At 39.7% G+C, this 12,611-nt stretch overlaps 1 protein-coding gene and 1 long non-coding RNA gene across 6 annotated transcripts in view; one reads left to right on the forward strand and one right to left on the reverse strand.

Moving 5' to 3' along the window:
• The window catches only part of LOC144091395 (uncharacterized), a 155,507-nt gene that overhangs the window by 92,319 nt on the left and 50,577 nt on the right, over window positions 1–12,611 (forward strand). The window lies entirely within an intron of this gene.
• On the reverse strand, window positions 498–12,370 carry shc3 (SHC (Src homology 2 domain containing) transforming protein 3). Of its 5 annotated transcripts, none has more exons than XM_077622332.1 (14): window positions 12,219–12,370; window positions 11,208–11,398; window positions 9,342–10,164; window positions 6,683–6,753; window positions 6,180–6,243; window positions 5,325–5,444; window positions 4,408–4,461; window positions 4,257–4,308; window positions 3,210–3,339; window positions 2,985–3,138; window positions 2,838–2,916; window positions 2,293–2,478; window positions 1,918–2,225; window positions 498–1,088 (listed from the first exon to the last, which is right to left on the reverse strand). In XM_077622332.1, exons 3-14 carry the CDS (start codon window positions 9,888–9,890, stop codon window positions 960–962), a joined length of 1,896 nt encoding a protein of 631 aa, XP_077478458.1. In that variant the 5' UTR covers window positions 9,891–10,164; window positions 11,208–11,398; window positions 12,219–12,370; the 3' UTR covers window positions 498–959. The 5 variants fall into 5 exon arrangements, with proteins under 5 accessions (XP_077478458.1, XP_077478456.1, XP_077478455.1 ...); XM_077622330.1 differs by having other exon boundaries at window positions 9,342–11,094; XM_077622329.1 differs by having other exon boundaries at window positions 9,342–11,097.

A 12,611-nucleotide genomic window follows, 5' to 3' on the forward strand; every position in this document is an offset into this window, starting at 1 on the left:
TTGCATTAATCGCATTTAAATAAGTGCCCTATAAAGGGTGAAAATAGTCATCATAACTTGTGATAAGGTGACCAAAGCACTTGTAAAATCACTAACACCTACAAAAGAATCCAAATCATGCAAATCAGAACAGGATTATCTTTACAGTGTTGTCACAGTAACCTTTCCCTAAATAAAAGGGTCATGCAATCCAGTGAAACAAAGCAAAAAAAACAAGAGTTTTAGGGCCTCTCTGAAAACACAATATTCCAAATTAATAAAATAAATAACAACAGAATTCTCAATTTACGGAGAAAGTGTTCAATTTTGTGAGAATAAAGTTGCAATTTCACAAAATTAAAGCCTGAAATTATAAGCCTAGTGACATAGTGACAAAAGTCATCATCTTGTGAGGATAAAAAGTTAAGTTGCAAGTGAACATTTAAAAAAAATAAAAATAACATTTTAAGATTATTAATGTTACAACTTTTTCCTTTAATTTTTTTTTTTTTGGGGGGGGGGGTTCAGTGTGGCCCTTCCTCCTTTAAACCATTTGAAATAACTATTTCAAGCCACAGTCGAAAAGCACTCTGAAGGATAAACAGCATTTGTGTGGGGCTCTTATGTTTTGTTTTTTTGATCAGTTAAAATGTGGTTGTGCTTGACAGACGAAAAAGTAACATTTGTAACTTTCGTAATTTTAAATACTCTGGTCTATTTGTCGAAACTACAAGAACATATCGTTCCAAACACCAAATCAAGAGATTGTGTGTCTTATACGTCTTCGCAAAAATAGAACATTTCAGTGGTCACGATAAAATAACAGTTCTATAACAAATATTCTTTTTTTTTTTTGGAACTCACGTTGCACGAGCTGTTCAGACTTTTTTCCCCCCAGTGGCTTCCCTCACACTTCAAGTTTCTGAGACGGCAGGAAGTAGAGTTCAGAGCTTCCCGTTTGCCCCACAGCGGGCAGAGGGTCACTGCTTCCATACTACCGGCTGAAGAAGACACAGTTCACTACCGGCCGAAACGATTGGCAGGTTGTTGTCACGGTGGTAGCCAATCAGATGGCCAATGCTGTCAAAAACGTGATCTTTAGTCCGGACCTTTTAAACAAAAACAAAAAAGAAAAAAACAGTAAGAAACAGATTTTTGTGGGCCAGAAAATAGCAAGATGAACAAATCTAAAAGAAAAATGGATGAACGGAATAGACGAATTAAACTAGGGAACACATTTTTTGTTGAGGTCAATCAGAAAGCTGTTTTTTTTTTACTTTTTGGTGTGTAATCTAAAACGGAAATCAGTTTTTCCCTATCAGGTCAAGATTTAGACCTATGGGATCTATTTTTTATGTATTTCATGTGACTGTGCATTTTTTAAAATATATACTTATAGCATTTTTCAAATCAAATATTGACATATGATAAAATATGAAAGAAAAATGTGCATTCTTTATTTTAGACTATTATTTATGTTTTTTTAATAAACGCTAATTGTATAGTTTTGGAATCAACATGAGAATAAGCACAAAAATCTACCTCAAGAATCACCAAGAATTTTGGTCAATTCAAATCAAATATTGACATATGATAAAATATGAAAGAAAAAAATGTGCATTCTTTATTTTAGACTATTATTTATGTGTTTTTTTAATAAACTCTAACTGTATACAGTTTTGGAATCAACATGAGAATAAGCACAAAAATCTACCTCAAGAATCACCAAGAATTTTGGTCAATTCAAATCAAATATTGACATATGATAAAATATGAAAGAAAAAAATGTGCATTCTTTATTTTAGACTATTATTTATGTGTTTTTTTAATAAACTCTAACTGTATACAGTTTTGGAATCAACATGAGAATAAGCACAAAAATCAACCTCAAGAATAACCCCAAGAATTTTGGTCAAACATTAGTAGTCAGAGCCTCACCGTGCCCTCGGGGTCCACCAAAAGCAGATGTTTGGCCATTCCGTTGTGCATGCCGGTCAGTACGTAAGAGCCCGGGTTGGTGGCGCTCTTGCGCACCAGGAAGTCGCCGTCCTCGCGTAGTAGTTTTTCGGCGTCGCGTCGGCTCATCTTGTCACGGTACCACGCCTGGCCCTCCAGCTCCTCCTGCGCCCGAAAGGCGATGGAGCGCGCCAGTAACGGGCTGGAATTGTCCACCGAGGTGGCCTTGTGCAGGGCGGACACCTGCGAGGGCGCTTTGGGCTGCGACTGGATGGCGTCCTCGAAGGGTTCTGGTCACAGATGCTTGGGATGTGATAAGGCTGTCCTTTCTCTCTTAAAGAACCACAAAGGACTTACTCATGTCAAAAAGATCCGTCTGAGGGTTCTCCCTGGCAACGGCCGCCATGCTCTTGGTCACTTGCTCCGCCTCGGCTTGCAGCGCCGCCAAGACCTGCTCGTCTATCTGCTGAGTGTTCATGTATGTGGGCATCTCATCCGCTTTTGTCACCGGAGCTTTGTACTCGCTGGTTATATCCAAGGACCCTGGAGACAATAAGAGCAATAGGAAATAAAAAATATATGACTGAGATGACCACCAAGTGGTCTACCGGGCATCTTGTAATTGAACGCTACTAAATTCCAAGAATTATTGATAACTGATTACAAAGATGTAATATGTCATGTCTGTTGATATTGCATGTAAGCATGCATTCTTATAATAAAAATGTAAAAACAAAGTAAGCAATGTTTTTCTTCCAAGAAATTATTTGTGATTTTAAGACCTCATTGAGTCCTAGAGAGAATTCATGCGCACATTCTGTACAAGCTATAAATATTATTTTTGGATGACAGAAGGAAAAATAAGCAAAAATGTATAACCTGAAAAATAACCATTTTACTACCTTGTTGAATAAAGATAGACTTTCTCTCCTCTGACCAGTTTTCTCCACAATGTCGCCCTTGGTAATAGTTCTGCTCCGTCTAAAACAGACCATCTGCATTTTAGTATGAATGCAACTACCGGTCCTTGATTGTGGTTTTTAAGTCACCTGGTTTCCGTCTGAGGGCGCGTTCTGATTGGTCAGCCGCGTGTCAATGCAGCCTCCTGGGGGCGGCATCTTCCCGGGGATGTTGTTGTAGTACGGATGCTCCGCGGATTCTTCCTCCTCTTCCGTCCACGGCAAATCCTCCACGTTGAGGACCCTGCGTGCCAGTGAGCAATTTGAACTGGATTTCTCAGATTACACGCACAAACATTCGGGTAAAACACTCACCTGTCATGCGTGGAGGAAGGTTTGCTGGAAGGACACTGCAGGTACTGCTGGAAGCGAAGGTCAAAGGCTTGGCCAATGGTGCTGATGACGTCCTGGGCGAGACCATCCGAACACTCCAGGATGTGGCATGCTGAGGAAAGTCAAATAAACAAAGCAAAAGAGGCAAAAGATTATTTTTTATTACCTTGAAAGGTGCTATTCCAGATTTTTAAGGCAAATAGTATCATTCTAAAGCAGGGGTGTCAGACTCGGGTTGGTTCACGGGCCGCTTTAATGTCAACTTGATTTCAGGTGGGCCGGACCATTTTAGATATAATATTTAGATTTAATTTTATAAATGGATTAAAAGAACTGGATTAAAATCACTAAATATTCGGTTTTTATAGAGTTTTAGATTTTACAAAATTATTTTTGAACTAAAAACACAGAAAAAAATGATTAAAAAATTACAATAATTGATTTAAAAAGGGGGAAAATCAGGAAATTTAATATAAATCTATACTCTTCATCTTAATTTGATCCTAAAACAGAAAGTCACTCATGATTTACTTTCCCGGGCCACACAAAATGATGCGGCGGGCCAGATTTGGCCCCCGGGCCACCACTTTGACACATGTTCTAATCTAAAGCATAAGAAATAATCTTACCTTGAGTTGATCTGTCAAAAGCTATGTATTTTATACACGACTTAATATAATTAATTAATATAATATAATTATATTTTTGTTCTTTTTATTTTTTATTACTATGCATTATGTGTTGCAGTTTTCAATATTATTCTCATATATTTTTATTATGAATGAATACAATTCTAAATTGATTAAATGGCCCCTAATAACAGTATAAAAAGTTGCTTTTTTCTTATTTCATAGTATTTAACTCATTGCTTGACAACAATGCATGTCTAATTCATTCTCATCTTTCAGTGTCATTGAAGAATGATTGCCGCAAAACCTCCCAGTCAAAATTATTGGATGTCGAGTGCTGTCAACTCCTACCAATGAGTTGAATGAGTGCCCTGTAAAGGATTTAAATGTAATGAAATACCTCTTCTGTTAACAGGATCCTTCGCCACATAGGCCACAAAGTCATTTGTATCCTGAAACACCGAGAAAATTATTTGTTAAGAGAGATTTATTGTAACAAGCTGTGAATGATTTATTAAATGTATTAAATATTAGATGTAATAAATACTTACAGGGTCTCCACCAGATGCAAAAGAGATGGACTGCATGTGATGGTTGGCTATGATCTGCACAATTAAAAATATATTGCAGACTTTATTTCAGATAAAAAGATAATCCATTCTCAAATTAATTGATAGTGACAGGCCTGGTCAAGAGAACAGAAAAGTTGTTTTTTTATATCTTGGTGATGCAGTGATTCATGATCTAACATTAAAAAAAGAGGGCAGCAGGAAAATGGGGCGCTGCAGAAAATGGGAACTATGCAGAACAATATTGCTCTGCCTGAACTAACAGGCTAAGTTTGGTATGGTGAAAAAAAATGAAATAACATCACCATCTGAGTTTTATTTTGGTCTTGTACAGCTCTATTCTATATCATTTTTATGGGGATCAAGGAAATTTTAATTACTGATTTTAGCTGCTTATTTATTGGTCTTGGTTTATAAAAAAACAGCAATTTCCATCCATTTTGAAATTCACAATGCAGAAAATGCTCAAATATAAATGAATTGAGTTAATGTACAGTTCAGGTCTGAAAAAATGTGGATCAATGGTTTCTAAAAATAAATTCCAAAGTCTTGAAGATCACATTCTAAAATTTGCTTGCCACAAATAGCCGTCCAATCCATTTAACTGCCAACCCTCTCAGTTCAAACGGATTGCACACCTATCGCCATCAATTGCAGTCAATTGGTTAATATTATTGAATGACATATTTACTTGCATCCTGTACTTGCACATCTATCATTCTTAATGGTATACTAGTATATTATACTCCTACTTAGTACATTGATAAAAGGGTCTCTGAATGGGTGTGTTTGTGTGTACGAAAATATCAGAGTGGCTATAAATACCGAAGACATTACTGTCTTTTTTAACCGTACTTTGCCAAAAATAGCGTTTCAGCAGTTGTTGTTTTACACCTCACCTGTTTGCAGTCTGGTGTCATTAAGTTGAGGCTACTGGTGGAGATGTTTAGGTTGATGGACATCCCAGCAAACTGCAGATTGCTCTTCCCCAGGATGCTGGACAGAGCTTTGGATGGCGGCTATCACACAATAAAAATCGTTCAATTTCAATTAAAAAAAATGAAATTCCAATGAAATCACAGCCTGGCAGCACCTATTTGGAACACGTTGAAAGATAGAGCTCGTTCACAAATATATCAATAGAAGGCGTCAAATAGTAGAAGACGTCATTATGGTGGTTTGTCATTTCTTTCATCAACAATGCAAATAACATGAACGAAAATGGAAAAACTACAGATTGTATTTTTGTTGGAACAGGTGGACACTTGTTGAACAAGTATATACCATAGATATTAAGGCCCATGGTTCGTTTCACAGCCAGACTAGATATGTTGGCTTGGTGAGTCACCGAAAAAACACGTGAAAAGAATTGCAGTGCGCGATGTGGGCGTGCCAAGCCCCCGCAATAATGTGCATGTAATCGTGCATACATTTGCATCAACAGGCACACGGTGCCACAACGTCTCATCAATTCTTCAATCTCATTATGAGGGTGTGTTATCTTCCGTTCTCCAGCCAGGAAGGATGAGAGGAAGATGAACAACTTAATTTGTTGGTCTCTACAAAATTGTGCATTTAAAGAAGATACATCAAAATTTAGAAGTAAAATAACCCCTTCCCTGCCTTATTATTTCACTTCTTAACTGCTATATACTGACCCACTCATGTCCCACATACTGTCTCCTTGTTTTCAGTGTCCACCAAATCCTCAAATTTGCCCAAAATACACGTTTTCTGTCCAAATTTATGCATACCTTTCGCTTCCGTAGACCTCCTTTGGTCCCCGGAACGGCCTCCCAGACCAAGCTGATGGCTTCTCTGTCAAAGAAATAACAACCAAAAAAATATGTATTAGCTCTACCAGTAGGTGAAACCTCCATAAAGCAGAGGTTACATATTCCATTTTCTATGTCTGTTTGTGTTTTTGATCATTCAAGAACAAATAAAAGGTATTTTTTTTACCAAACTTGACATATATGTTTGTAATATAAAGTAGAAGGGATTAAAATTGAGGGTCATGGGGCTAAATTGATGTTGTTACTGTGCCCGCTCTAGCAAATAGGACAATGCTTTGAATTTGGCTGCTTAGGCGGGAGTCTGCTGAAAATGTTCTAATTATGAGAAAAATGATTCAAATATTCTGAGGTGGTGGAGGGGGAGGCTGATGAATGGATTAGTCATTGTTGGCCTTTCCTAGTCTTCATGTTCACATGCATGTTACGATGAAGTGACGTCAGAAAAGTGAACCCAGATTTACCTTGTTATTTGCGATCTTGTGGTGAAATCTAAAGATCTCATTGATCTCAGCACTTCAATGCAACCCAGATACTAGAAAGAAATAACAGAAAGATGTCACAAAAGAGCGTCATTAAATTTCAAAAGGCTTCAACGAGCATGCATAACAATCATTGTTTTTGGAACATTGGATGAAGGCTATAAACTATCTGTTGAAGACACATTAGAACATTTGCGACACTACATTGCCACCAGCGAAACCCCGTCGTAAACCGAAGACGTCATAAGAAATTGTACTTTGAACCAACTTAACACTAGAGCCGTAAAGTTGCAGTACAGTTTGAAAAAAAAAAGGATCTATGCTAACTTTGCCTCATAAGATCCCCTTGTAATGCTATTCATTAGTCGACACCTACTCACAGGGAGTACAGACCAGGAACACTTTGTACTGTTGATGAGCGCCGCTTTCATCACCAAGCATGCACAAAACACATTTCCCCAAGCCCTCCCTGCATCACTCATTTCCTGCCATTGACGACTATAGACATACAATTCGTTGAAATTGCGAGGACTGGCTATTAAAGATCATCTTTGAGTTTCAGCCAGACGTCACTGACAACCAAATTAGCAGTTAACAATGAAAATATAAAAATATTCTTCATTCTCCTTAATTTCAAGAGCAGCACAAAAATCCAAATAACCCGAACCCAAAATAATTTGCTATCAAATATTGCATCCAGTTACATTTCAGTATGAATACGTCAATACTTTTAGATATTTTTGACAACCCAACAAACCACAATGCAATTCCTTTTAATGTACTTCATTACTTAACTGCAGATAGCAGTTCATGTGTAATTGGGGTCATGGGTGAGCTACAGCTACAGACTATGTGGGTGAGGCAATGTACATCCAGGGTTGGTCATCAGCTAATCATAGTGTGGGAGCGAGAGGATTTATTTGTACAAATGCATTTACAACAAATCCATGTCTTTTGTGTCAATGCTAAAGGCAAGATCAATGTCCACTGGAAGTAATGGCACATGATGGGTGAGGGGGCGACCATGTGACGCTAATTTGAAGCGACGTTAAACTCAAAGGGCCTCCTGCGTAAAATGGACGAGTTCATTGATGCCGACTGGCCTAAATGTGGTTAACGTGAACTGACATGCAGACGCTTTGTCGGTGTTTGCTTATGTCGTATGTTGCTGTATGCAAAGCCCATATATTATGCTTTTTGGACGAACCAATAGTGTGATTAGTTTAAAGCAACTTCAGTTTTTTGCCTTTTAAAAGTATAAAATAACGCAACATATATACTATATATTAACGAGAGTTAAAAAGTATAATAGGTGTGCTTTAAAAGGAAACAGGTAAAAAAAGGGGGGGGGCTACATTTTCTATTCACTTCACACCTCAGCTTCATCAGTCCTGCCGGTGACTCATTTCCGGCATGATGACATTCACAGCGCAGCGCCGTGTGCTCCTTTCAAATGATGTATGTTGGCCATTGACATAAGATGCTCTTCCTTGGTTATTTTCTTTATTTTCTTACCCCTGCTGCTAAACTCACCCGGCCACAGCCCACTGGGGAATAAAGATATCAACAATGCTACCGAAGCACATAAGGAAGGTGCTAACGTATTAAAAGACAACACCCACAGATGACCTTCAAAAAGGAAGCTTTCCAGGCTGATGATCTTAGCCAACTAGGTCAACTGTAAAGTATTGATTCATGTAGATTTCAATGGCCATAACACAGCCAGGAACAAACATTAGAGCTATTTCTTAAAATACCATACACCATATTTTTCAGGCTATGAATCACACTACAGCACCCTAAAAAAAGTAGTGGGGAAAATGTCAAATACATATTTGAGTCGCACTGGAATAAAAGTTGCATTTTTGGGTGGTATTTTAATTTATCAGTGACCAAGATCAATCATTATACATACATTGTGGTAATAAGAATTAAATGACAACAAGCTGAGTAGGCTTGCTGTAATTTAACCTTTATTTAGATAACTAACGCCTAAACAACACGACAAAAAAGGACGAGTGTGTTACAGCACACTGCAGGCTGTGACCAAAAGCATGCATGGTCTCTGCGATCTAACTTATAGCTCTGCAACGAATTGATCAGTGCACATACAAAATTAAAAAAATATAAAACTGAAATCAAGATTCGAGGATTGATGGGAACTGGCCCGTGCTACATGGCTACCAAGTTTCTGGACGATCGGTTTCCGAAAGACGAAAGTGTAGGACTTCAAAGTTAGTGTCCACAAGAAGAAGAACAACAACAACTGACATGTCACAGGCCCAGCCAAACTATTAAAAACATGATATATATATTGTTATCTCTAGATTTAAATGGATGGATGTGAATGTAATTGGTTGTCTTTCCCAAAGTGTGTTTTGAATGGTGACCAATCCTGGTCTATCCTAAGATTTGGAACTCAACAGAATCAGGCTCCAAGAAATCCATATGATGTTAGTGTGAATGGTTGTCTGTCTTCACGGGTGTCTGACGACTACCTGGGGACCAATCGTGAGTGCAGTTTGACACCAAAGACAGCAGTTGAACAAAAACAGATGTCAATTAACTAACGACGGTAGTCAAATCTAGTAGTGTCAAAGATATTCAAATTCACAACAAGGGACTAACATTCAAGACTTACCTTAACAATATACGTCACTCCTGGACCTGAGATCTTCTCACTGGAATGCAACCACCCTCTGAAGGGTTTGCCCAGCGGTCCAGAGTTCCAGTCCTCCCTACCGGGTGGAAGCTCATCCAGCCCTCTCTTCTTGTTCACGCTGGCGGCACTCTCCGTCGTCGGGAGGCAGGGCACCGCCGTCGCCGAAGCTCCCGGGTTTGACCCCGGGCTTCCTCCACCTTGCAGCTTGGCCACCGCCAGGTCCTTAACCGCCGAGGGCAGACCCTTGATGCCGAGCAAGCTGCCCGAGTTGGTGAACTTCAGGTTGGACACCTTGTTGATGAGGGTGCACAAGGGCGTACCGCCATCGTCCGGGTGGTCTTGGCCGACGGCGGCCACGGGGCCGGCGGGAGCGTTGGAGGCGGCCGAGGGTTGAACGTCGGCGGGGGGCGCGTAAGGCGGTTCGGGGCTGGCCGATAACTTGGGGTTCATGGACAGGCCGTGGACGATGTCATCGACGGACGTCACCGACTCATTCCTGAAGCGGTTGTATTTGGTGCGGTGAAGCATACCCTACGCCTCTGCTCTGTCGTGGCGCCTCAAGCGACACGCACCGCCCGCCTCCTTGCCGCGACGATTACCCTTTCCTTTAACATGGCAGCAACAGACGTAGCGGTGGTAGGCCCCTCTTTCGAGCCCTGATGGGCAAAATCTGGCGCTTCAATCCGCTCAGGAATGGGAAAACAAGGTAAATCCATGGAAACAAGGCAGGGGAGGTTGTTGTTGTGGTTTCCAGTGGTGATGCTTCAACTGCTGCTCGCAGCAGCAGCAGCGATGATGCCTTCTGTAAAAGAGGCAAAAATCCAGAAATCGAAGGGAAGGTGATGGCGACGGAATCGATATGGCTGTTGCCTTCTTGCCTATAGCTGCTGCCAGCTCAGAGCTGGAGCATGACTCACTGATGTGAGAAAACCTTCTCAACAAAAGGGTTGCTGAACACTGCAAATCACTTCCTGTTGGAGGGAGGGCGGAAGGCAGGGAAGGGGAGGAAAAACTCCCACTCACAGCACTCTAGAAACAATCACTTAATAAACTCCTCGACTTGTTTAATGTATTTCATTTTCTATTATTTATACGAGTGCCTTTGTGGTTGTTGTAGTCAAAAATATTTTTTTTCCATGGAATATTCTGAGGTAGGTTAATCATCTTGTTGAGAATTTTAGTTTTAATTCATCATCAGACACATTTATGCGATAGCTCAAATTTGGTAATAAAGAAATCTTAGATAATTAGTGACTTTACCGAAAAAGATAATTTGACTCAACTACATTTGTCAGCCATTTTAAAGAAAAACTAAGACACCTACCACTAAATAGCAAGACGGACCCTATAATAATGTCAAATCTTGGATATTAAACGAGACAATTAGAGCAAAGCGGATGATACCACCCAAATAAACCCGCCCTGGGCGTCATCTTTCCCAGGCGAGGATGAGTCAGTGAAGGAGGAGGGAAAAAAAGCGCAAGCGGCAGTCTCCTTGATGGTGGAGCATCCACAGTCGCCGTGGCAGCAGGGAAGAAAGCGCGCAGCCCCACGTTCACACACGCAAACACACACTATTCATGTAAAAAATGTCCTCTAGCCTTCTAGAATGGCAGCGGCGCTCATTCATGAGCAGCTTCTCGCTCACTCTGCTGCATTTCGCACTGCAGTCTCCCTCCCCGACAAGGCAAATATAGAAGGCAGGAGGGAGGAAAAAAAACCCTGCCCTTCCCTTCTTCACACAAGGAAAGAAGATGAAGAGCAGAAAAAGAGAAAAAAGGATGAAGGGGACCAAAAAGGAAGGTTTATAGTCCTGGCTGTGAATGAAATAGCCGGCTGGCATACCAACGTTTCTGTGAATGAAAGCAAGGCCGCTCTGCTCGGCTCGGCTCCGCTGCTGCTGCTGCTGCAAGGCAATCCCTCTGGACGGCTGCTGCCATCCAATGAGCAGCCGGCTGGATGACTCATTCAGGGGAGGCTTGCAGGATAGTGGAAGAGACCATTGCTGGGAGTGCAGGTGAGAATGCTCGTTTTCACTTAAAAAAAGACAGGAAAAATAAAGTCATTCATCAGCTTACAAGGCGTTATCTTCTTAATTCATTGGCTGCCATTGACAGCCATTGACAACCTGGATTCGCTGCCATCTACTATTGTCATGATGCTAAAATTGCCAACTCAATATTGATAATCACCCAAAATTATTTTTGGACAATTAAATGTTTTTTCAATTTGTTTAATTTTAATTTATTACGTTTTAATGAAGTTTCTCCATTGATGGTCATTTTTTTTGAAAAATAAACCTTTGAATTGATGTCAGAGTCAAATATGCAGGTTTGAAAATCCTAAACCCAGTGATATACAAAGCAAAAATCCAAATCATACGTCTTCGTGGTTTTGTTTCAATTTCTTCCTTACAAAATGTGTAACAGCATGTAAATCATGTTTTATCCACTTAATATTTGTTAGTATAAATATCGTAGTCAAAAATGAATGTGCTGATTGGCCAGGAGGATATTTTTGTTATCTGTGATCTATTGCTTTCCCCAAAGTACTTGTATGTATTTCACAAAAAAATTAAAACCCCTTATAGAAAAGTTCAACAGTATAACTTGTATGTTAGTATATGCAATTATTACAGCCAAATGTAGAGGGAAGAAAATTGTAGTGTTGAGATTGAAGTCGAAATACAACGAGATGAAAGTATATTACAAGACTACATTAATTTTATGACTTGTTTTAGGTTACATCATGTACGCAAAGACAGCAAAATACACCCAGGACCCCTTTGCGTCGTACTATTTCATTTAATTCCGTTTTTTGACCAAAGATTTAAATGTTTTGCGGCATTCCACTCACCTGATCCATCACAAAACAGCCATGCGATATTTCTGGCCATGTGACAATAATTATCCAATTACAATGCTCCAACCAATCTGCCTCGTTTGTCCTTAATATAAATAAATAGCATTTTGCCTTTGTGATTGACAAGTAGTATATACATGTTTACTGTGTGTACAAGTAGGTAGTATTGGAAATATAAACTAATACTACTACTAGTTTGTTGCATCTAGTTGTTGTTCTTTATTTGGACACAAGGAGACGCTAGAATAGTGATAGAACAACATCGCCGTTGCACAAAGGGGAAAACCAGTACAAATACCAAGCACACCCTTTTGACCTCATCAAAGACACATGCATGTTGCAAAAACACGAGAAAAGCAGGGGAAATGTAGCAGGTATCAAAGTTTA

Source organism: Stigmatopora argus, chromosome 16 (assembly GCF_051989625.1).
Source record: "Stigmatopora argus isolate UIUO_Sarg chromosome 16, RoL_Sarg_1.0, whole genome shotgun sequence".
NCBI lineage: Eukaryota > Metazoa > Chordata > Actinopteri > Syngnathiformes > Syngnathidae > Stigmatopora > Stigmatopora argus.

Excerpts from the sequence above, each read along its gene's own strand:
- shc3 (XM_077622332.1), bottom strand. The coding sequence starts at position 9,890 with ATGCTTCACCGCACCAAATACAACCGCTTCAGGAATGAGTCGGTGACG. Across the intron at positions 6,754-9,341 it reads GAGTGACGTATATTGTTAAG|TATCTGGGTTGCATTGAAGT; the intron begins GTAAGTCTTGAA and ends ATTTCTTTCTAG. Across the intron at positions 2,917-2,984 it reads CGCCCTCAGACGGAAACCAG|ACGGAGCAGAACTATTACCA; the intron begins GTGACTTAAAAA and ends GGTCTGTTTTAG.